Source organism: Heptranchias perlo, chromosome 10 (genome assembly GCF_035084215.1).
Source record: "Heptranchias perlo isolate sHepPer1 chromosome 10, sHepPer1.hap1, whole genome shotgun sequence".
NCBI lineage: Eukaryota > Metazoa > Chordata > Chondrichthyes > Hexanchiformes > Hexanchidae > Heptranchias > Heptranchias perlo.
In genome coordinates this window covers 51,557,752-51,582,745 of record NC_090334.1, presented here as the reverse complement: position 1 = coordinate 51,582,745, position 24,994 = coordinate 51,557,752, and the positions used below count along the sequence as shown (strand labels likewise).

The window sequence follows — 24,994 nt, the reverse complement described above, 5'->3', positions numbered from 1 at the left end:
AGGTTATAGGCTCAAGTCCCACTCCAAGGACTTGAGCACATAATCTAGGCTGATACTTCAGTGCAGTACCAATGGAGTGCTGCACTGTCGGAAGTGTCGTCTTTCGGATGGCAAGGCCCCATCTGCCTTCTAAGGTGGATGTAAAAGATCCAATGGCACTATTCGAAGAAGAGGAGAGGAGTTTTCCCTGGTGTCCTGGCCAATATTTATCTCTCAACCAACATCACTAAAGCAGGTTATTTCATTGCTGTTTGTGGGACCTTGCTGTGCGCAAATTGGCTGCCGCGTTTCCTACATTACAACAGTGACTACACTTCAAAAAGTACTTCATTGGCTGTAAAGTGCTTCGGGACGTCCTGAGGTTGTGAAAGACGCTATATAAATGCAGGTCTTTTCATTCTTTCATTAAACAGGCAGAGAATAATTGTCGTCTTGTGTAGTAAATCTGGGAATAAAGTAACATCGGAGAGATTTGTGCATTACAGTCAGAAAAATGGGGCAGCCTTTGAATAGCCCTTAAGTGCTTAGTTTAAAAAATAAGTAATATTGTAAAATTCTCCGTTATCACTATCTCTCTTTGTTTAACACATGCTCAATCTTTTATAGGGAACAAATTTTTTCTTAGTTTTAAGGAATACCATATAGATAAACGTCTGACTGTGTTGGTGCAATAAATAATTAGTGTTGTCATTCTTTGCATTGACTGTAATATTTAGTAATTTGGGCATGGACAAAATAGGGGGCTGACATTATTTCTGTGGGTTGTGCTTCACCCTCTTTTTGAATGACCTGCCAGATTTGCTGGAGGTTTGCTGCAGATTTGATTTAATATTGGCATAGTTCTTCAGGTGGTGTCAATAACGCCTTGGTTTCGAAATGTTTTAGCTAACAGCCATTGTAGCATTCTGATCTATTACTACTTTAGGTACCTCTTCACAATAGTGATTAATGTTTTTATTTGTTCTAAATCAGTGTACTGCCTTCCCAAAAGCTTGATTACAAATGGAATTGTACAGTTGAGGAGAATCCTTGTAGACAATAATAATTCTACAATGCTGTCCACATAAAGAACCATCATTAAAGTTTACAGCATAGAAGGAGGCCATTCGGCTCACTTTGTCCATCCTAGATCTTACAAGAGCAATCCAAATTCCCACTGCCCTGTATCTTCCCCTGCTTTGTGTTAGTTTACTCTTCCATTAAACAATACAATGGTCTTTACCTCAACTGCTCCCTGTGGCAAAGCATTCCCTGCTTTAACAACTCTGTGTAAAAAAAATTCTCCCAACCTCTCTTCACTTCATTAGTGACAATTTTAAATTGATGATTACTTGTCATTGACTCCCCAACCATAGGAAATAGTCTTTCCTTTTCACTGTCAAAACACTTCCTAATTCAAAAAGCACCTATTCAATCTCCTATTTCCTTTTTTCTAGTCCAGTGGAAATAATTACAGTATCTCAAGTCTTTCCTCATAACTATAGTTTCTCATCCCTGGTAACATCCTGGTGAATCTACACTGTAAGTTCTTTATGATTTTAAAGTTTTTTCTATAAGATTTGAACTCCCACCTACAAATGGGATTTGCACCCATTATGGAATGGATGATTTTTGTGCTGTCATTTTGGCTAGGTGATCTTCTCTCTCCACACCCCCACCACCCCCATTTTTTTAATATATACCATATTCTGGACTGCACCAATGTTTCCTTATTTCCCGTTCTCAGCAGAAGCCTTGACTACTGTACATACACACAGGTAAAAGATATAAACTGAGAGTTTAGGGAAAGAAATCTTTATCAGTTTTTAAGAAGACTGATTGTACTGACAATGATATCAAACTAACTTGATCAAAAAAATCCCTGTGGTGGTTGATACTAGTCTAGAATGTTTGCTCTACTATTTACTGAAGGAACTGGAATTTAAACAGGGTTGCATTGATGTTTTTAATTTTTTTTAAATAGCCAAGCAACAATATGCACATCATTGGATAATTATTATATGTATATATGTTCATTTAAGTTTTCCTCTAAATTCTGATGGCATACTGGCTAAATATACCACTTGGTGTTTTACTGAACGCACATCCTAAAGAGGTCCAACGTTTGGTGCCTAGACTGTGCTGAAATGACCGTGGTGCCCCTAGAGTAAGGAGTGGAAAAATAGCAAACCCGAGCAATAAATCTATATCAAAGCTATAGTTCAGAGGCATTTTGATTCTTAAATTCAAGAGGCATCTACAATTACAACTACATAAGATTTTAATTATGTTGAATTTTATGTTAAAGGAACTAAGGGAAAGGGTGCTCAGAGGGAAATACCGGATTCCTTTTTACATGTCTACAGACTGTGAAAACCTCCTCAAACGCTTTCTGGTGCTCAATCCTTCTAAAAGAGGCACACTAGAGGTAAGAAACCCAGATTACAATTTCTGTGCAACAGATTCATTACCTTTGATCCTCTGGAATAGTGGGAATTTTGACATACCACTATTCAGACACATATCCATGAAAGCCAATAGCACCATAATAAAATGAAGCAGTGATAGAATTTAAACAAAGTTTGTAAAATGGCCAACTCGTTGTTAGATACACAGATTATGTTGGAGTTCTATTGTTGAACTTCCCTTAAAATATCTAATTACTGAAAACATTGTGATTTTATACTTCTTTGTCATAGAATCATAGAAATTTACAGGACAGAAGGATGCCATTTGGCCCATCGTGTCTGTGCCAGCCAAAAAAAGAGCTTTCCAGCCTAATCCCACTTTCCAGCTCTTGGTCCGTAGCCTTGTAGGTCACAGCACTTCAAGTGCATATCCAAGTACTTTTTAAATGCGATGAGGGTTTCTGCCTCTACTACCCTTTCAGGCAGTGAGTTCCAGACCCCTACCACCCTCTGGGTGAAAACCTTTCTCCTCAACTCCCCTCTAATCCTTCTACCAATTACTTTAAATCTATGTCCCCTGGTTATGGACCTCTCTGCTAAGGGAAATAGGTCCTTCCTATCCACTCTATCTAGGCCCCTCATAATTTTATACACCTCAGCCTCCTTTGTTCTAAAGAAAACAACCACAGCCTATCCAGTCTTTCCTCATAGCTAAAATTCTCCAGTCCTGGCAACATCTTCAAATCTCCTCTGTACCCTATCTAGTGCAATCACATCTTTCCTGTAATGTGGAGACCAGAACTGTACACAGTACTCTAGCTGTGGCCTAACTAGTGTTTTATACAGTTCTATCATAACCTCCCTGCTCTTATACTCTATGCCTCGGCTAATAAAGGAAAGTATGCCGTATGCCGCTTTAACCATCCTACCTACCTGTCCTGCTGCCTTCAGGACTCTGTAGACGTGCACTCCAAGGTCCCTCTGTTCCTTTACATTTCTCAGTATTCTACCATTTACTGTGTATTCCCTTTCCTTGTTTGTCCTCTCCAAATGCATTGCCTCACACGTCTCTGGATTGAATTTCATTTGCCACTTTTCTGTCCATCTGACCAGACCATTGATATCTTCCTGCAGTCTACAGCTTTCCTCCTCACTATCTACCACACAGCCAATTTTTGTATCATCTGCAAACTTCTTAATCATGCCCCCTGCATTTAAGTCTAAATCATTGATATGCACCACAAAAAGCAAAGGACCTAGTACTGAGCCCTGCGGAACCCCACTGGAAACAGTCTTCCAGTCACAAAAACACCCGACAACCATTACCCTTTGTTTCCTGCCACTGAGCCAATTTTGAATCCAACTTGCCAATTTCCCTTGGATCCCATGGGCTTTTACTTTTCTGACCAGTCTGACATAAGAACATATGAAATAGGAGCAGGAGTAGGCCAATCGGCCCCTCGAGCCTGCTCCGCCATTCAATAAGATCATGGCTGATCTGATCCTAACCTCAAATCTAAATTCATGTCCAATTTCCTGCCCGCTCCCCGTAACCCCGAATTCCCTTTACTTCTAGGAAACTGTCTATTTCTGTTTTAAATTTATTTAATAATGTAGCTTCCACAGCTTCCTGGGGCAGCAAATTCCACAGACCTACTACCCTCTGAGTGAAGAAGTTTCTCCTCATCTCAGTTTTGAAAGAGCAGCCCCTTATTCTAAGATTATGCCCCCTAGTTCTAGTTTCACCCATCCTTGGGAACATCCTTACTGCATCCACCTGATCAAGCCCCTTCACAATCTTATATGTTTCAATAAGATCGCCTCTCATTCTTCTGAACTCCAATGAGTAGAGTCCCAATCTACTCAACCTCTCCTCATATGTCCGCCCCCTCATCCCCGGGATTAACCGAGTGAACCTTCTTTGTACTGCCTCGAGAGCAAGTATGTCTTTTCTTAAGTATGGAGACCAAAACTGTATGCAGTATTCCAGGTGCGGTCTCACCAATACCTTATATAACTGCAGCAACACCTCCCTGTTTTTATATTCTATCCCCCTAGCAATAAAAGCCAACATTCCGTTGGCCTTCTTGATCACGACATGTGGGACCCTGTCAAAAGCCTTGCTAAAATCAATGTAGGCTACGTCAAACGCACAACCCTCATCGACCCTCCTTGTTACCTCCTCAAAAAATTCAATCAAGTTAGTCAGACACGACCGTCCCTTAACAAATCCATGCTGACTATCCTTGATTAATCTGTGCCTTTCTGTATGACGATTAGTACCGTCCCTCAGAATTGTTTCCAATAATTTGCCCACCACCGAGGTTAGGCTGACTGGCCTGTAATTACTTGGTCAATCCCTTTCTCCCTTTTTGAACAATGGTACAACGTTAGCAGCCCTCCAGTCCTCCTGCACCACGCCTGTAGCCAGAAATGATTGGAAAATGATAGTAAGGGCTTCCGTTATTTCCCCCCCTCCCCCCCATGCTTCTCTTAACAGTCCGGGATACATTTCATCCGGGCCTGGTGATTTATCTGCTTTCAAAGATACTAAACCCCATAATAGTTCCTCTCTCACTATGTTTATCCCATCCAATATTTCACACACCTCCTCCTTAACTACAATGTCTGCATAGTCCCCCTCTTTTGTGAAGACGGACGCAAAGTATTCATTGAGAACCATACCCACGTCTTTCTTGAAATTCCAGCCATAAATGTTTTTAAAATGTTTAAGTATAACTTTAGCCAAGTACACAAACATATTTTTCTATTACACACATTTTGCTGCATTATATCAATATTAACATAAGGAAAAAGATGCATTATGGTAGGCTTCTGGTTAGCCACCTTTTTAAAAAAATGTGCAATCTTCACTTTCATGCAAGTTCGCTTAAAACTAGCAAGGGACAAAGACTCGAACAAAATTGTAAAAGTAGAATGCAGGATGAAAGTATTCTTACAGTGGAGGAAGAGATTAGAGTTGGGGTGATGAGCAGAGAAGGAAGAAAAGAGGTCTTAAATGCAGTTAATCAGCAAACCCACTGCACTACAAAAGTAGTCACACATCTGTGGAAAGACTGCACCCTCTTATAAGTACAGTAATAGAACTTCAGCATTTTAACTTTTTAAAAAAATCTGATTTCTACAAAGCAGTCTATACACATTTTATTGCAGGAGAAGGGATATTTATTTTCACATAATAATTTCAAAATCTGTGATCATATCATAAAATCACATGGTAATTTGCCACAGAGCTATGTCAAAATGAGCATTAGAAGTTGAATTCACCATAGATGAGATAGCAACATACTTTGCAGGGAAAGAAAAAGTTCAATTTCAAGATAACAGATATGAATTGATTTGTGAGTGTAATTCTCACTAACTCAATTTTGATCTCAGTCTTACTAGACTTTGATACCTTCTAGTGCATGGAGCACTATTCAAATTTGATCATTGGGAACAGATATCTGTATAATATTAATATTTCTGAGTCACTAATAAGTTTACATATTACCAAACTTGAAAATACAGTCGTAATCGTTTATTTGCAACTCGCTTAATTGCAATTTCTGTTTTAACACAACCATTTTTATAGTCCCGTATTTTTCCTCAATACTTCCAATTGTGAAAAGTTTATTTTATTGCAATTCCCGCTTACATGCAAGTGCGGCAGGCAGAAATTTTGTTTTAACGAGACTTTTCACCTTTGAACCCAAGGCTTTCATTTTTCAGTCTTTTTGGGTTCGTTGGTCAACGTGCCTAAAAACCGGTTTGCCCTGGTTTTCAGTTATCTGTATTGTTTGTTGGTGTTGTATGGAAGTCAAGTTGCTTTTCAAGATGGCTCTATAAAACAAATCATCATTACTTGTTGCTGCACACGCAAGTGGATGTTTTGAATAGTGTGAAGGAACTGAAGATTCAAAAGCTAGTCACACAGAAGCACGGCATCTCTAAATCTCAGGTTTCTAGAATTCTGAAAAGAAAAGTGAATGTCTTGAAGGACTGTGAAAGAAATGAGAGGGGTATCCACCCAACTGCATTTACAATTGTGACGAGACCGAACTTTTCTATTGTGCCCTGCCTGATCAAACCTACGCAAAAAAGGAGAGAAGGTGAGTGGTGGCAAAGTGAGAAGAGAACATCTTACATTGTTGTTCTGCGCTAACCAAATGGGCTCAGTCTAGGTGAAACTTCTCGTGATCAGGCAAAGCAAGAACCCTCATTGTTCTAAAAATGTGAAAGCAGCTGATTATGAAAGCAGCGCTAATACTTGAATGATGCAAACCATTTTTGGAAAGTTGCTGCGGCCTTTCAATGCCAGGATGGAGAAAGTGGCGAAGAAAATGTTGCTTTTGATGGAGAATGCTACTTTTGTGATGATGTGCCTCTTAATCTTTCACATGTGAGGGTTACATTTTTACCATCTAACACCACTTCCATCACCCAGCTCCTGGACCAAGACGTCATTCATAGCATGAAGAAAACTACAAGAAGCAATTCCTGCGAAAGGTGGCTTGTGTTTTAGATTCCAATGAGGAAACTTGTTTCACAGGTTATGGAAAATGTGTTGGATGCTGTGCACGTATCCAGTAGAGCTTGAAATCCAGTGACTCCCAGTTGCATCATTAACTGCTTTAGAAACTGCAGTTTGGTTTCTAGCCAGAAAAACAATAACCCAGTCAAAGTTGAGGAGGTTGTTGATAGGATTCCCAGCCTTTGAGTGAGGCGGAGTTTGATCTTTTTGTTTTGATAGATGATGGCCTTGACATTTGCAAAATGACTGGTGCAGAAATCGCGTCTTCTTTGAAAGACTCAAACAGAGACTGCAGAGGATGTTAATGAAGATGTGCCAGAACTGTAAATTCCCAAAGTTAGAGCAATAGGGCTGCACTGTGCATTCTGTGTGAATTCATCAAGTCAAAAGATAGTGAAACATTTGATGAATTTTATGCAATGGAAGTGAAAGTGCAGAGGTTGATTACTTCCAATCTCCACCAAAAAAAATCACAGAATTCTTTGCAGCATAAAAAAAACCTCATAAGTCCCGAGCATTTTTCTTTAATTTTTAAGATGCTATACTGTATTCACTGTTCTACAATGCAAGACGTTTAGGCAAATAAAGGTTAAATACCAGACCAGCCTAGATTTTTGTTGCTTCCCGCTTTATAAAAATCCCATTTTATTGCAATTTGTGAGGTTATATCAAGTGGTTGCAGTTAAGCGGGTTCTTAGTGTTGAGGTTAAATTTGTCTATATAATATTCATTCTTTACATACTCTGGAGTGTGTTCTAAAGCTGCAAACATTGAAGATGATTTTCAAACCTGCATGAGTGAGACTTAAACAGTTTATCAATGTTGTCTTGACCCTGAGATTTGATACGACCTCAGAACACAATCCACCATATGATGTCATATGAAAAATGTAACATTTTCCTACCCTTTTTATGTTATTTTTTGTGGCATTGTTGTACTACTAGACAGTTTAATCCCTTGAATATGCCTCCAGATGTGATATTGAATTATTCTATTAGTCAATGCAAGGGATTTTACTTTGTATTTTAAATACTTTGGTTCAAGTGCATAATGGCTTAGAGAGTTTATCCAGTGAATAGCTGAACCATATGGATTAGGAGGATCTCAGGTTTGAACCCCAGTCTGTGCTGCATTAGTTGATCTCTACTTCAGCAATGGTAGGGAGCTACAAGTGGGTTCAGTATTAGGATGCAGTAACCTGCTGACACTCTCCTTTAGGTTCACATACAAAGAATGGTCCTTTTGCTAAGCCAGTATTTCTGTTCCTATTCACTTTCCAGCAACCCCCCTACTGCAAGTATACCTGTGTGGACGTTAGATGAAACAGGATCACACATGGCTATGATGCACCTCCCAACAGGCACTGTCAAAGCTCACTCACATATAGTGTTTATTCGGACATGGTACTGGAGGTGACCAGTGCCTGTGGAACCATACCCAAGCAAGGAGTCAGTGATTGAAGTAACTTTAGCATTACTTCTATGTCTGACACAGTGAGCTGGTTTTTAAGTTCGGGCGATGGGGGAGGATGAGTTGTTATAGATAATGCATTTTGTGACAACCTAGCAGATGGGAATATGTTGACCAAGCATAAATAATTTAAAATAGGTCACTAGCTCCTGATTCATTAAAGCTGAAAACTATAATCCTGCCAAAAATGTAATCAAATAAAATTGAAATGATGAGCATTTTTGCTGATGAAGCAAAGATCTTCAGTCTTACAGTATTTCTAATCAATACTTTTCACTGAAGACTAATGTTTTCTTTCTATTTAAAAAGGCACTTAGTTGGTCTTGTATGACAAGGTAGCTAAGTGTGTGCAGTCATAGAGTCATAGAGTTATACAGCACGGATAGAGGCCCTTCGGCCCATCGTGTCCGCGCCGGCCATCAGCCCTGTCTACTCTAATCCCATATTCCAGCATTTGGTCCGTAGCCTTGTATGCTATGGCATTTCAAGTGCTCATCCAAATGCTTCTTGAATGTTGTGAGGGTTCCTGCCTCCACAACCCTTTCAGGCAGTGAGTTCCAGACTCCAACCACCCTCTGGGTGAAAAAGTTCTTTCTCAAATCCCCTCTAAACCTCCCGCCTTTTACCTTGAATCTATGCCCCCTTGTTATAGAACCCTCAACGAAGGGAAAAAGCTCCTTAGTATCCATCCTATCTGTGCCCCTCATAATTTTGTACACCTCAATCATGTCCCCCCTCAGCCTCCTCTGCTCCAAGGAAAACAAACCCAATCTTCCCAGTCTCTCTTCATAGCTGAAGCGCTCCAGCCCTGGTAACATCCTGGTGAATCTCCTCTGCACCCTCTCCAAAGCGATCACATCCTTCCTGTAGTGTGGCGACCAGAACTGCACACAGTACTCCAGCTGTGGCCTAACCAGTGTTTTATACAGCTCCATCATAACCTCCTTGCTCTTATATTCTATGCCTCGGCTAATAAAGGCAAGTATCCCATATGCCTTCTTTACCACCTTATCTACCTGTTCCACCGCCTTCATTTGTATTTGATTAAAATAAAGGGAGCATATAAAAACTAAGAGCATAGTGAGTAGTGTCTATGAAAACCTTTTTAATATGCTAAGGAATTTTGTAACAGAATTTTATTTCAGATCAAGTATTGTCTACCCCTATACACATGAAACTGAAAGGAAAAAACTTGTGTATTAATCCCTTAATCCCCATTGTTGTATGATAACTTGATTTGTCTTTCCACAGCTTAGAATTGCTCTCTTTTCCTTTCCCATCATTCTGTGACCTCCTCCAAATACACTTATAAATTACCAAATCAATGTTCAGAGTGACTTTTCCCTTTTTTCCTCTTTCTGTTCTTGTGTCGAGTTCCTACATTCCACATTGTGCCTTCGCATGATAACACACCCAAGGTTACTACGTAGGAAATTATAGGGAAAAACTCTTTTAATACTAAAACAGTTATATTAAAATACCTACTCACTATGCTCTTAGTTTTTATATGCTCCCTTTATTTTAATCAAATACAAATAGTGAAATTCAGGTTAAAAAATTATGCCGTCATCAGACATTGCTGATGACCAAACAAAAATCAATTCAGATCCAGAGCAGGAGGTTATGCAAGAACTGTATAAAACATTGGTTAGGCTACAGCTTGAGCACTGCATACAGTTCTGGTCACCACATTACAGGAAAGATGTGATTACACTAGACAGGGTACAGAGGAGATTTATGAGGATGTTGCCAGGGCTGGAGAATTTTAGCTATGAGAAAAGAATGGATAGGCTGAGGAGAGATTTAATTGAGGTATATAAAATTATGACGGGACTAGATAGAGTGGATAGGGAGAACCTATTTCGCTTAGTAGAGGGGTCAGTGACCAGGGGGCATAGATTTAAAGTAATTGGTAGAAGAATTAGATGGGAACTGAGGAGAAATGTTTTCATCCAGAGGGTGGTGGGGGTCTGGAACTCACTGCCTGAAAGGGTGGTAGAGGCAGAAACCCTTAACTCATTTAAAAAGTACTTGGATGCGCATTTGAAGTGCTGTAACCTATAGGGCTACGGACCAAGTGCTGGAAAGTGGGATTAAGCTGGATAGCTCTTTTTCAGCTGGCACGGACACGATGGGCTGAGTGGCCTCCTTCTGTGCCGTAACTTTCTTTGATTCTATGATCCACGTTGTTTCTTTTCTAACTTTGCCATTTATTTTTAAAGGCTCAGATAAGAATAATAGTAATCTAAAGATACGAAAAAGAAGCAATGAGAGCAAAGGTCATGATACAAAAGGAGATAAAGATAACAAATGCGCAGGGACCAGAAAAGACTTTAGGAAGTAATAATAAAATACCTGTTTTAAAAAAAAAAGCAGGAGTAATGAAAAATAACAGCATATTAAATTGCCTGTATAGCAACATACAGAGCATCAGAAGCAAAACGGGAAAATTAGAGGCAGTAAATAGAAGTGAGGAAACAGACGTAACCGGGATAATGGAAACATGGCTGCAGACAGGACAGGATTGACAGTTAAATATTACAGGCTATAATGTATTTAGAAAAGATAGGGCAAGAAGACAAGGTGGTGGGGTAGCTGTGTTGATCAGAAATGACGTAATGGCAGTAGCAAGGAAAGACAAAAAGGATAGAAATAATCCATATGGATTGGGATAAAGGACAGGAAAGGACTGGTCGCACTATTATGGTTATACTACTGTTAGAGGATGGGTGTAATTTACTCCTCAAAATAATAGGGTTCGCAACATTAAATATCAGGTATTCACAGATTTAATATTCTCATCCATGTTTTCAGATCCCCCCATGGCCTCGCCCCTCCCTATCTCCGTAACCACCTCCAGCCCTACAACTCTCCGAGATCTCTGCGCTCCTCCAATTCTTGCCTCTTGAGCATCCCCGATTTTAATCGCTCCACAATTGGTGGCCATGCCTTCAGTTTCCTAGGCCCTAAGCTCTGGAATTCCCACCCTAAACCTCTCCACCTCTACCTCTCCTCCATTAAGACACTGCTTAAAACCTACCTCTTTGACCAAGCTTTTGGTTATCTGTCCTAAAATCTCCATATGTGGCTCGGTGTCAAATTTTGTTTGATAATTGCTCCTGTGAAGTGCCTTGGGTCATTTTACTACATTAAAGGCGCTATATAAATGCAAGTTGTTGTTGTTAATAAGCATACAATAATTAGATATACACTTAGCAGCGCTTACAACAAAATCTTGCAAGTTTTAGCCATAGAATTCAAACATGTTACAGTTCTGAACTCAGTGTACACAGGTTGATCAGACCTTAATCGAATTGTAGAGTATCTGTTCCAACACCTACTTTTTATACCTTTTTTGTTACCCCTTATCTACATGACAATTTGTATGTTTCATAGTTACATGACATACACTATCATTTAACACTGATTTGATCATCCTGTCCTTGCAGCCATAGATCTATAACTCCCTAACTTGTCTATACTCCCTAACTTTCCAGATCTAAGATCTTTCTCGGGCGACGCTTATCTTCAAGTAAGGCTTCAAGGCTGCCCTCCTAATGAATGAACAAAAGGAGCTTTTCTGCCTGTCCTTTGTCTGTGAACCCTTTCTTCCCCATGTCTCCTATTAACTTTTCTCATTAAACAGGTGGTTACAAACTTAGAATTGCTGTATACTTCTAACTATTCTAAGATGTTACAGTTTACAAATCACACTTTCTTATTTTGTTATCTTATCGATAGTTTCACTCTTGGTACTATTCTATCTAGTGAAACTTCTAATTATAAGTCTGTATTCCATACCAATCTCCTGCTTCTGAAAAGAATAATCTAGTCCTTTCTGCAGAACTTATCAACTAATTAAAGCTCTCTGAAAATATTTGCACTTGAATGTCTTTTAATTAGGTTTATTTTGTAAACTGACCATTGCTTTACGGCCACTATTAATTCAACAGTTCAGTGGTCACTGCATCTAAATTAACTTCTATTTTCTCACTTAACAGGCAAAAGCTAAAGATTACTATTACTACAAAATAAAGAGAAATCAATAGCAGTATAATATTAGCAGACTTCAAGACAGTCTGATTGACTCTTTCCTTACACTCAGACCATCAAATACTGGAAAGGAAATTGAGGGATAAATATGTAGGCAAATCTATTAAATGAGTAAAAAAGGGAGGGAATGAAAGGGAACAATGGGATGGAGTTTTTACAGTGTATACAAGACTCCTTTCTGACCCAATATGTAAAGAAGCCCAACAGGGGAGGAAGAACTGCTAGATCTAGTATGGGGAAATGAACCTGGAGCAGATAAGAGAATTAAGCATGGGAGAACATCTAGGGAATAGTGATCACAATATAATATGGTTTAAGATAATTGAGAGAGAGATAGATAATACAAAGACCAAATTAATAGATTGGAAAAAAGCCATCTATGAGGGAATGAGATGAAGCAAAGGGAGGGAAACTGGAGAAAAATATTGACAGACAAAAATGTAGAACAACAGTGGGCAATATTTAAAGGTGAGATTGATAAGAGTTCAGGAGAAACATATTCTACCAAAAAGTAAGAACAAAATACCCAAGAATGAGATGTTGTAGATTAATAAAGAGGTGAGGATAAAATTTAATCTAAAGGGAAAGGCATACACAAAGTACATAAACAAAGGAGAGGATGACAAAAGGGAATATGATGAGCTTAGGAAAGAGGTAAGAAGACAATTAGGAGGACAAAGAGGAAATATAAAATGAAAATATCAGAGTATAAAAAGAAATAGTAAAGTACTCTGCAGACACAAGTATCAAAAGGAGGGGCTATATTAACAAATTAGGGACTACAGCTAATAATGTGGAAGACTGCACCAAAATACAGTGAAGTATTAACAGGTATACAGAGTGGGCGGATAAATTGCAATTGAAATTCAATATAGCGTAGTGTAAGTAGGTTCATTTTGGTAGGAGGAATAAGGTCACTTATTCCATTGGAAGATAAGAATCTAAATGGGTTAGAGGAGCAAGGATATCTGGGAATAAATCGCTAAATGCAGCAACGCAAGTTGATAAGGCCATAAAGAGTGCAGAGAGTACTGGGGTTCATTTCTAGAGGAGTAGAATACAAAAGCAGGGAGATAAAGTTACATTAATATGGAACCTTGAATGGACCAAACTTAAGAGTATTGTGCGCAGTTCTAGACTCCATACTACGAAAAGGATATTGAAACTCTGGAGAAAGTGCAGAAAATATTTACACGGATGTTACCAGAATTGAGAGGAAAGAACTATCAGGAATGATTGAGCAAGCTGAACTACTTTTCTCTGAAAAAGAGAAGACTAAGAGGAGACCTGATTGAGGACTTTAAAATTATGAAGTGGTTCAATAGGGTGGATGTGGAGAAACTGTTTCCACTTGTGTCCAGAGCAAGGGGGCATAAATATAAGATAGCCACCAACAGATCCAATAAAGAGTTTAGGAAGAATTACACAATGAACGATGAGAATGTGTAATTCGTTGCCACATGGAGTGGTTGAAGCAGATAGCATTGACAGAATTCAGAATAGGCTCGATCCATACATGAGGGAGAAGGGAATAGAGGGATAAGGGGACAGGGTGGGAAGAGGTAGTTAGAGTTGAAGGAGGCTCATGTGGAATATAAACACCGGCATAGACCATAGGATGATCCGTCGCTGGTCTTGGCCAGGAGGCAGTGGGACTACCACAATGCGTTTCAGTGACCAACGGCTTGGAGGAAAGATTAGGGTTCCTCATTAATGTTTAGTGCCCCTTTTGGAAAGAGCGCTCATGTGGATTTCAGATGAGGACAGATATATGCCAGGCCGTGATGCCACTCACCCCGATAATCCCAGTAGCCTGCTGACACTCACTATCTAGGTTCACACACAGTAAATGTCTCTTTTGCTAATATACATTTGCTGGTGCAAAAGGACCCAAAACTCAACATGAATTATTGCCTTCACAAGTAATGGGGAGAAATGATTGGAAAGCAACTATCAGTTGTGCTGTGTTTCAGACGTGCAACAGCAACCATGGGTCAACTTTAGTTCCATGTTCCTTCACACAGATGCATAACTGAGATCTCTTCCAATCTGTACTACTTTACTTTGTCGAATTGTAGTTTAATCTGTATTCTTTTCATGCCAGCAAATCATGAAGGACCGATGGATTAATGCAGGTCATGATGATGATGAGCTTAGACCTTTTATAGAACCAGATTTGGATATCACAGATTCCAAGAGAATAGGTAAGCTTAAACCAGCCACTGTGCTGAGTTTGTTATTTGACTTTTTGTGACACTGAAGGAATATTCCAGGTTGTAATTTCAAATTTCATTAAACTGTAATTGCCAGTTAGTATATGCAGTAAAACAAGTGATATCAAAAAGGCCCCCACTTAGATTTTTAACTTTTTGTTTCATTATTAAATATTATGTTGAAGCATATACCTGTCAATCAACAATGGATATTACAGTTTGTTCTTGTTAAAATGGTTGCATCATCCGATGAGTAGTAACTTAGGAAAGATAAATGGTAGTCCATAACCTTTATATGGTGTGCTTTGCATAATCTTTTAAAAATAATTAAACACAACAAAATGTGAAGTGGGACTTTGCAAACTAAACAGCATTAATAAGTGCAATTTGAATTTTGAAATGGCAACCTAATTTTAACCACCACTATACAAAGCAGTTTATTACTGTAATGGTAGTACCATGATGTGTTCCAATCTATTTCTCAGATGTTACAACTGAAATATTGTACGACTTTGTAATTTTCAATATACTTGTCTATTTTGCAGTTCTTCCAAATCAACTGAACAGACAGCTACTTAAATACGTTTGAAATGTTTTTGTAATCTAGATGCAATGCAAGAAAGAAATTCGGTACTGCAGTTTCAATGTAAACCTAACCTACCTGTTCTTAGCTCGTTCACATTTAAAGAAAATTGAATATTCTTTATACTGATCACCTTTCTTATATTCAGAGCCTTTAGTTTTAGGTTAAGTTCTAACTAGCAGATGCATTCTCATTTGAATTTTTTTATTTTTGTACTAATCAAAGTGAGGAATGTCAATGCTAGGAAACAGAAGACTTCTAGTTTTCATAGAATCATATAATGTTACAACAGAGAAACAGACCATTCATTCATCAAATATGCGCTTCTGTTTTTCTCCACGTGAGCCATCTAGTCCAATGTTAACATTAAGCACTCCTAAGTCAGGTGTAGCACGGGTTGGATATAAAGTAAAATCCTGCAACTTTTTCCCCCTCACAAAATATACTTTAAACTCAACTTCAGAGATAATTTTACTTATACTAGCATAAATTTTCTACTTCTAATAGCAACTATCCTTTTGATCACAATCAGTGAAGCTGCTAATTTGTGCTGAATTGAGCAGTTATGTGTTTGACCAATCAAGTCCAGGTTAGGTCACTCAATTCATTTTATGTAGGACCCTTACAACCAGCTGGGAGAGGACACTTTTATGCTTTCACTGTGGGCTCGTATCAAACCTTGGTCCTAATGGTGGACCACAATATCACATAGTCACCCTGAAGTAATGTCACAATCATCTTGTGGTAGCTAAAAGTGGGTTTAGGAAGGGAAGGATAGTGCGAAAAGTCTCTGAAAGGATATTTGTGGATATAGGAGGGTATTAGCAACCTTCTGAAGGGAACATAGGTGCAAGGACAAGATTAGATGTGAAAGAATATATTTGGAGATAATGCACCTGATCAAATAGTAGTTTGTTTAGTTTTAGGGCCAGTATATTTGAAAACTATCTTATCTCTATTTTGCAGATATAATGGTTGGAATGGGTTATAGTCGTGACGAAATCCAAGAATCGCTTGGGAAAATGAAATATGATGAAATAACAGCGACATATTTGCTGTTGGGTCGAAAGTCCAATGAGGTAAGCATTAAGAAAGAAAAACCAACTTACATTTTTGTAGCGCCTTTCACAATCTCAAAGCGTCCCAAAGCACTTCTTGACCAATGTGTAGCTACTGTTGGAACATAGGGAAATGCAGCAGCCAATATGCACACAGCAATGTCCCACAAACAGCAATGAGATAAATTACCAGATAATCTGTTTTTGGTGGTGTCGGTTGGGGGATAAATATTGGCCAGGACACCAGAAGAGCTTCCCTGCTCTTCTTCGAATAGTGCCGTGAGATCTTTTAAGTCCACCTGAGAGAGCAAACTTGGTTTAACTTCTCATCTGAAAGATGATAAGTCCGGCAGTGCAGCACTTCCTCGATACTGCACTGAAGTGAATCCTAGATTATGTGCTTAGATATCTGGAGCGGACTTGAACTCACAACCTTCTGACTTAAATTCAAGAGTCCTTCCACTGAGCAAAAGCTGACACCCTTAAAGCAATAATGGCCAAAATAATTTTGATTGCACGACTTTTTCTATTTACATAACTTTTCAATGTAAATTTCCCCCCATATTCCCAGCTATCTAGAATCGTGCCATTGTTGCCTGGAAAGCAGGCAGGTGGCTCGGCCACTAAGAGAAATGATGTGCTGCACGGGCAGGATAACCCCACTCTCCCAGTCCAATTTCCTTCCCACGTGGAAAATGCAATAACTTTCAGTACCTCCCAGTATAACACAACTCAGATTAGAAACCAAGAGCGAGGGATTGAATTTGTACTTTTCTGTTTGTGGCACTCCTTGCCGCGTTTACTTGCAGGAGCGTTTTTTGCTTGAGGACTACTCGATTATTTTTCAGAAAGGTACAATTGTTAGATCAATTTTCTAAAGAGGAGCTAAGATAGTTTAATTCCATTGATGAAATCAAGTTGTAGACTATGGTGCAAAATAAAATATTTATGGATGAGGAAGGCCATTTGGCCATTTAAGTCATCCATCCAGACAGATTCTAGACCCCCTCCTCCACCATTACAGCATCCAATTATTTCTTAAAAGTTTACAGGGTTTTCCCCATCACTCTTTCTTGGAAGTCCATACGTTGATCACTCTTTGTGTGAAAAAGAATTTCAAGACATCAGTCCTAAATTTACCATTTACTAGCTTAAATCCATATCCCCTTGTCCTACTAATATTCTGGCGTTACCTTTCCATTCCCATAACTGTCTTATACCTCCAAGATCAACACTCAGATACCTACTTTCCAGGCTGTAAAGCGCAAGTCTCTCTAATCTTTCCTCATAATTCAATCCTTTGACACTAGGGATCAACTTCGTGGCTGTTCTCTGTGCTGTCTCTAACGCTTGGATATCACCCTTGTGTCTTGGTGACCAGAACTGAGTGCGGTACTCCAGCTGCAGTCTGACCAGTACCTTTGCAGTTTGGTCACAGCTTCCTCTGGCTTGTATTCTCTTGTCTGGCTGTATAGCTCAACATCCCATTGGCATTGTTGATGGCTGCTCTGATTGATTCAGTGTACACCTGTCCTTGGAGTACATGTGTCGCTGATTCTTCTTCCTATATTCTTTTTCCTATGTTTACACTTGTCTGCATTAAATTTGATCTGCCAGTGTTCTCTGCAACTTCTGAACTATCTTCTCTGAATTCCCTGCCTCTCCTAGTTTGATGATATCTGTAAATTTGACCACTTTACATTGAATTTTTGAATCCAAGTAATTTATGTAAATTAAAACAGTAGTGATGCCAGCACCCCACTCAGTACTTCTCTCCTCACCCCAACCCTGAAACAACTCCTGTAATAAGTACTAGTTATTTCCTACCCTTCAGCCAGTTTCTTAACTATTTTCGGGGTTTATCCTGAATCCCGACAGCTTTGAGTTTAACTAATAGCCTTTTGTGTGGAACTTTGTCAAATGCCTTTTAGAAGTGTAGGTACACCACAAATCTAGGGCTTACCACAGTCCACTTGGGTTGTCACTTCCTCAGAAAAGTAGAGGAGATTGATCAGGCAGGATCTTCCTCTTCTGAATCCATGTTGACTGCTGTTTACCAGGGTTATTGTTGTACCTTTAATCCTCAAGTTTGCTCCTGATAATAGATTCCATTATTTTACACTGAATTGAAGTAAGACTAATGGGTCTGTAGTTGCCTGTGTCTATTTTGTCCCCCTTTTTGAATGTGGGAACCATGTTAGCATGTTTCCAATCTACTGGTACCTTCCCAGTATAGAAAGGAATCATAGAAAGGTTACAGCACGGAAGGAGGCCATTTGGCCCATCGAGTCCGTGCCGGCTCTTTGCAAGAGCAATCCAGCTAGTCTCACTCCCCCGCCCGCCCCCATAGCCCTGCAAATTTTTTCCCTTCAAGTACTTATCCAGTTCCCTTTTGAAGGCCATGTTTGAATCTGCCTCCACCACCCTCTCGGGCAGCGCATTCCAGATCCTAACCACTCGCTGCGTAAAAAAGTTTTTCCCCATGTCGTCTTTGGTTCTTCTGCTAATCACCTTAAATCTATGTCCTCTGGTCCTTGACCCTTCCGCCAATGGGAACAGTTTCTCTCTATCTACTCTGTCTAGACCCTTCATGATTTTGAATACCTCGATCAAATCTCCTCGCAACCGTCTCTGTTCCAAGGAGAACAACCGCAGCTTCTCCTGTCCATCTACGTAACTGAAGTCCCTCATCCCTGGAATCATTCTAGTAAATCTCTTCTGCGCCCTCTCTAAGGCATAGAGATGTCAGTCCAGAATATTAAAATCCAGCCCAGTTCTCGGGGTTATTAACATCAGCTGCAACAAACTCCAGCTGCCTGAACGAGCAAGGTTCAGTCCTGGGAATCGGACCACTGCCGTCAACGGTGAACTCGCTGGTGTGTCTGCGGGTGGGATGAGCCTGTGAACCCCTTCCCGCACACGGAGCAGGTGAACGGCCTCTCCCCGGTTTGCACTCGCTGATGCGCCAACCGGTCGGACGAGCGGGTGAACCCCTTCCCGCACACAGAGCAGGTGAACGGCCTCTCCCCGCTGTGAACCCTCTGGTGCTTCAGCAGATCAGACGAATTGGTGAATCCCTTCCCGCACAGGGAGCAGGCGAACGGCTTCTCTCCCGTGTGAATGCGTCGGTGTATCAGAAGGTTGGATGAGTCCGTGAACCCCTTCCTGCACACGGAGCAGGTGAACGGCCTCTCCCCGGTGTGGACGCGCTGGTGCGTCAGCAGGTGGGAGGAATTGATGAAGCCCTTCCCGCACTGGGAGCAACTGAACGGCCTCTCCCCGGTGTGAACCCGCTGGTGTCTCAGCAGGTGATACGAATGGGTGAACGCCTTCTCACACACGGAGCAGGTGAACAGCCTCTCCCCGGTGTGAAGGCGTCGATGAGTCTCCAGCTGGAGACGCTTATTAAATCCCTTCCCACAGTCCCCGCATTCATACGGTCGCTCCTCGGCGTGGCTGCACTCCTGCCTCACCAGACTGGACGATCCCCGTCCACACACGGAACACGTGTGCGGTTTGCCCGGGCTGCGATCGGCGCTCTCTCCTTCCACGTGCAGAGGCCGATGATACTCAGGTCCTGACGAATCGAGCGACTCCGTCATATCTTGACGTGAGGTTTGGTTTGAGGATCCCACCTGCAAATCCTCCATTTCTAAGACCCTGAGGCCTCGTGGCTTCATTGACACCCTCATAATAATTGTCAATGCCTTCCCTAGTCTGCCTCAACGCTATGGAATAAATGCCACCTATTCCAGGGGAATTATTTGCTTTGAGCCCTTTTAGTCTATCTAGGACATCCATTAAAGTCCATCACAGAGGTGCATTGATCTAATTTAAAGATATTTTTAAGTACTAGGTCTAGTAAACTGTTTAATTTCATAGTTAAGTATAGCAGAAAGAAAACTTCCCAAGATGATTTTTATATTTTTTATATATTTAAACTAGGACAATATTTTTTCAGATTGGCAATGGTACTTTTAATTCTTTCTTTAAACTGACCATTCCAATTTAAAGGAACTGTACTGTAGCATCTGCATGATATTAAATGATCCAAACATCTCAGTTGTTTTTTCTCGTGCCCTTTTACGCGATTTTCTGTATTCTTATTTGTTCCAAACTATCTGTTATCTTTAATAAAAAAGAACTCTAAGCATTCTGAATAGAATGGTTGAAATAGAAATTTCCCATTTTCTGATGCTAGTTCAAAACCAGTTCTGAAATAAATGGTTCCCAAGCTTGCTGATACAAATACTCTATTTCAAGTCACTGCTCATCTCTGGCACCGCTTTCACACTTTAGCTCCTATGTCAACTATAATCAGAGACTATTTGCAACATATTCTGGCTTGAGCATTGGTAATTGCAAATACTGTAGAGATTGAGCACAGTTTGTCAACTAAATTTGAGCTCTTGCCGTAAAGGGGGCTTTAAGAAATCCAACATAATTTCATACAAGAATAAATTAAAGGACCTTGTCCAGTGAATAAGCTCAGCATAAGTCAAACTGAAATTACTTAATACTGGAATTACTGCTATGCATGTTATTGGAGTTTGATTTTTTTTTTTTTAAAAAGGGTATTTGGAGATCTGGTGTGAGGATAAGGTTTGGATTTGACAGCCCTCATTAAAGAATTTTTTATTTCCAGATGACGTTCCTGACACCATGATGGTAATCTTTGCCTTCATGCGTGAATAGGCATGCAGACATTGTTTTTAAAAAACTAATAAATGGGGCTTAATCATAATCGCTTCTTCATTCTTGAATATTATGTGGATGCAATTGTGGGGATTGTGGATCTGTGGTAGTGTGAATTTAATGAACAAAACTGAAACATAGTTTTGTCTTATTGATACTTTAAATACATTTTTGACTGCTTCTCAACTAAACTTGCTTCATTACCCTCTCAGTTGGAAGTCAGTGATTCAAGCTCCAGCAGTAACCTTTCCTTAGCTAAGATCAGGCCAAGCAGTGATCTCAACAATAGCACTGGACAATCCCCTTCCCACCATAAGGTCCAAAGAAGTATATCAGCCAATCAAAAGCAACGACGGTACAGTGATCATGGTGAGTGCTCAGAATCATCCATGATTAACTTTCCAAAGAAACTGGCTTGTTCTTTTGTATGTTAAATTAAATATTGGCTTTTATTCCCTTCCTGACTGTAGCGGCAGAAAGCATATTGCATATATGTAGACCAGAGTGCTTTACTGCACTTAAAGATTCCATCATCATAAGACTGGAATATTACCAAAGCCTGGTGATTAATATGCATTCAACATCACATACATGATGAATTTAATAAATCCTGAGCAAGACAATTGATATAACTAATTACAGTTAAAACTTTTTTTTGAAGCTGGACCCTCTATTCCACCAGTGGCATCCTATCCAAAAAGAAGTCAAACTAGCACTGCAGATAGTGACTTGAAGGAGGAAGTTCAGTCAAGGAAGTCTAGTACCACTGCTGTTGGAGGAAGAGGAATTACTCCTTCCAGCCCTAAGTTGGGAAATGCTAACAATCCTAACAAAGCAGAGATTCCTGATCGCAAGAAGAGTTCTGTTGTAACTAGTGTAAGTATGCTGAACACCAACTCTACACTTTAAATATATTTATCACTAGATTTGCAGTAATGTATAAAGAAGAAAAAAAGAACTTATATGTATATAGTGCCTTTCGTGACATCAGGATATACTGAATGTTTCACAGCCAGTTAAGTGCTTTTGGAGTGCAGTAATGAGATAAGTAACCAGATGATCTGTTTTAGTGGTGTTGATTGGGGGATAAATGTTGGCTAGAACACTAGGGGAATGCCCTGCTTTTATCCAAAAATGTGCCATGGTATTTTTTATATTCACTTAAGAGGGCAGACAAGCCCTCGATTTAACATCTTATCCAAAAGACAGCATCTTTGAAGGTACAGCACTCCTTCAGTACTGCATTGAAGTGTCTGCCTGAATTATGTGCTTAAGTCTCTGGAGTGTGCTTTGAACCCACAAGGGTGCTACCACTGAGCCAAAGCTCAAACATTATTGTAGGTTATATGGTTCCAACAGCAAACATTTTTAATAAAAAGTCATTCTCCAGCAATAAAGCAATGGGCAGCCATCGCAGAGGGTCACATGCCTGAACTCCAGCATGAACTATCATTACCCAGTGTTTGTATTGAGTAAGCTTTGCCAGTTTTGGGCCAGATTACTAGATCAAGTGCTGTGTGGAAAGCTTCAGTATCCACTAGGAGAAGTCCACCTCCTTTTTGCTAATTATGAAATGTTGCTGATTGCTGCTGTAGAGGTCTGCATTTCAGATTGCACACAATCCTAGCAGAAGAAGCCAAAAAGGAGAAATGACACTGTAGAATCAGCAGAGAAGCAGCTTTGAGTAATTTTAAAGAAATTAATGCTTATTTGTCTGTTGTCAGAATAATACGGTGTCTGGAGGAATGACCCGACGGAATACGTATGTCTGCAGTGAAAGAACAAACGTAGATAGGCATTCAGTATTACAGAATGGGAAGGAAAACAGGTAATTAATTAGTCAAAGATATTTTATAACGGTGCAAAATTCACTTTATTTTAGAACAATTTATCTAAAATAATAATATCCAAACACATCTGTGTTGGAATGATGGAAACTAAAGTAGAACATTGTACGTACCTCATATATAATGTGTCTCTATATACCTCTTGCAATAGACCTTTCCACATTCTGAAATAGCTTTGATGCCTAAAAATGACCTTGAACATAGTACTGAAATAACTGTAGAGTACTTTGCTGCTGCTTTGCAGTTTTTAAACCGCTTTTCTTTTTCTGTCTCCACTGTTGTGTTTTAATTTAAAGGGTAAAATCACAGCTAACTTCTTTAAACAGCATGGTGTTTGCTTTCTTTTAATTTGCACTTGTTCAACATTGTGCTCCATGTTGTACTTCTGTCTGCTTCTGCCTCTATCTCAACCACACTTCATCACAGCCTGACAGAAATGTCTGCTTGTGCGACTAGTTCTGCGTCTGCATATGTATCTGCTCCTGCATCTACATCCGCTTCTACTACATCTTCCACTTCCACCCGATTGCGACATCAGAAGTCAATGTCCATGTCAGGGTATGCTACCAAGATGATGCCTGCAGTAGACAATGAAGCAGATAACTTCCGGCCTAAGTAAGCAAAGGAGGATAATTCATTAAATCTACCTGCTGCTGTTTTTTTTTTACCTGTTCTGTTTTTGTTTAATTTTTCTATATATGTAATGGAATTTGTAAACAATTGCATAGATTTAACTGCAGCCTGGCTTCAGTGTCCACATTTACTCAGTCCCAAAATCATAGCCCCATTTGATTGAAACCATGTTGTTAACACATTACTTGTTTCTAGGTTAATTGGATGATTTGAACTAATTTATCAGCATAACAAACAAACAGAAAAACTGAATTAACTTTGTTATTGAAGTTACAGATCAGAAGTTGTGATTAGTATTCATTAGGATTATAAATCTAAATACCATATGGACAGTGCATAACAGCATGATGGTTCTCTCTTAGCTTTTAATCTAAGGGAGCTATCCATTTATTTTCAGTTGTGAGTGGTTCACACAAACTATAATCTTAAGTAATTATTCTCTAGTTTCATTTCATACATAGTTCTGGCTTTCTAAAAAGGAATTTGGATGAATGCAGATGAAGTTGCCAGTCCAATAGGTTTCACAATATGCTTCTTTTGTCAATTTCATCACATAGAAAAGCTTTCAGTGCTTAATTAAGCTGTTTGTGCTTATATGCCAGAGTTATGCATCCTTGTGCAATTGTAAGTTGACTTTCCTATTTTCTAATTACACAGTACTGTTATTTTTAACATTTTTGTTACAACTGGTATTTTTATCTTGTCCATGTCAAATTTTCAGCAGTAGACAGCTTTGGGGTTGTTAACTTGTTTGAATAGGTACTTTTTCTAATGTGCATCAGCTTGTGACAGCTTTTTACATCTGATGAGTTGTTGAGAGCTAATAGTGTATTAAGATTATTTTTAATGCCTAATAATTTGTTCTGCAACAATATTGCAGTTTTACTAGTTATAAACACTACTTCATTATTTTCACTGTAATTAGTACATTGCTGTTTTTTTTCAAAAAAGCGTATTTTCTTGTAGCACTGCTCCAGGTCAGAGGACTCCTGTAACCTCCACTCACAGTATCAGCAGCGCCACTACTCCTGACCGCATGCGTTTCCCCAGAGGAACTGCAAGTCGTAGCACTTTCCATGGTGGCCAGCTCAGAGAGCGACGAAATGCTACATACAATGGACCACCTGCATCTCCCACACTCTCTCATGATGCCACTCCTCTGTCACAGACACGAAGTAGGGGTTCCACAAACCTCTTTAGTAAATTGACCTCAAAACTCACGAGAAGGTAAGCGAAATTGTAAGATTTTGCATAAAGATACAAGATGGTGAATTATGAAAAAAAATTATTTTCGACATTGTTAATTAATAGAGCTTGTAAAAGTATTTAATAGGCATCCATTCCAGTGTTTTAGTGTTTTATCTTGACAAATTTAGATTGAACTTTTAGTCACTATTTGAACCAAAGCCTGTTGCTAAACAGCAGTACATAAGAATGTTACTCGTGTCAACGCAGCATTGTCTAAAAGTGCTAGGTTTATATTCTGGTTGGTTGACGTTGCCACTTTAATAGAATCATATA

At 39.5% G+C, this 24,994-nt stretch overlaps 1 protein-coding gene across 9 annotated transcripts in view; it reads left to right on the top strand.

The window, feature by feature from the left end:
• Positions 1-24,994, top strand: part of mark3a (MAP/microtubule affinity-regulating kinase 3a) — a 169,959-nt gene that overhangs the window by 126,866 nt on the left and 18,099 nt on the right. For 8 of the 9 annotated variants that reach the window (XM_067991755.1, XM_067991745.1, XM_067991746.1 and 5 more), the window contains 7 exons: positions 2,288-2,407; positions 14,549-14,648; positions 16,207-16,319; positions 21,206-21,362; positions 21,655-21,869; positions 22,718-22,821; positions 24,440-24,700. In XM_067991755.1, coding sequence (XP_067847856.1) covers positions 2,288-2,407; positions 14,549-14,648; positions 16,207-16,319; positions 21,206-21,362; positions 21,655-21,869; positions 22,718-22,821; positions 24,440-24,700 — 1,070 coding nt within the window. Of the gene's footprint in view, positions 1-2,287; positions 2,408-14,548; positions 14,649-16,206; positions 16,320-21,205; positions 21,363-21,654; positions 21,870-22,717; positions 22,822-24,439; positions 24,701-24,994 lie in introns of those variants that run through there. The other variant, XM_067991752.1, reaches the window with a different exon arrangement.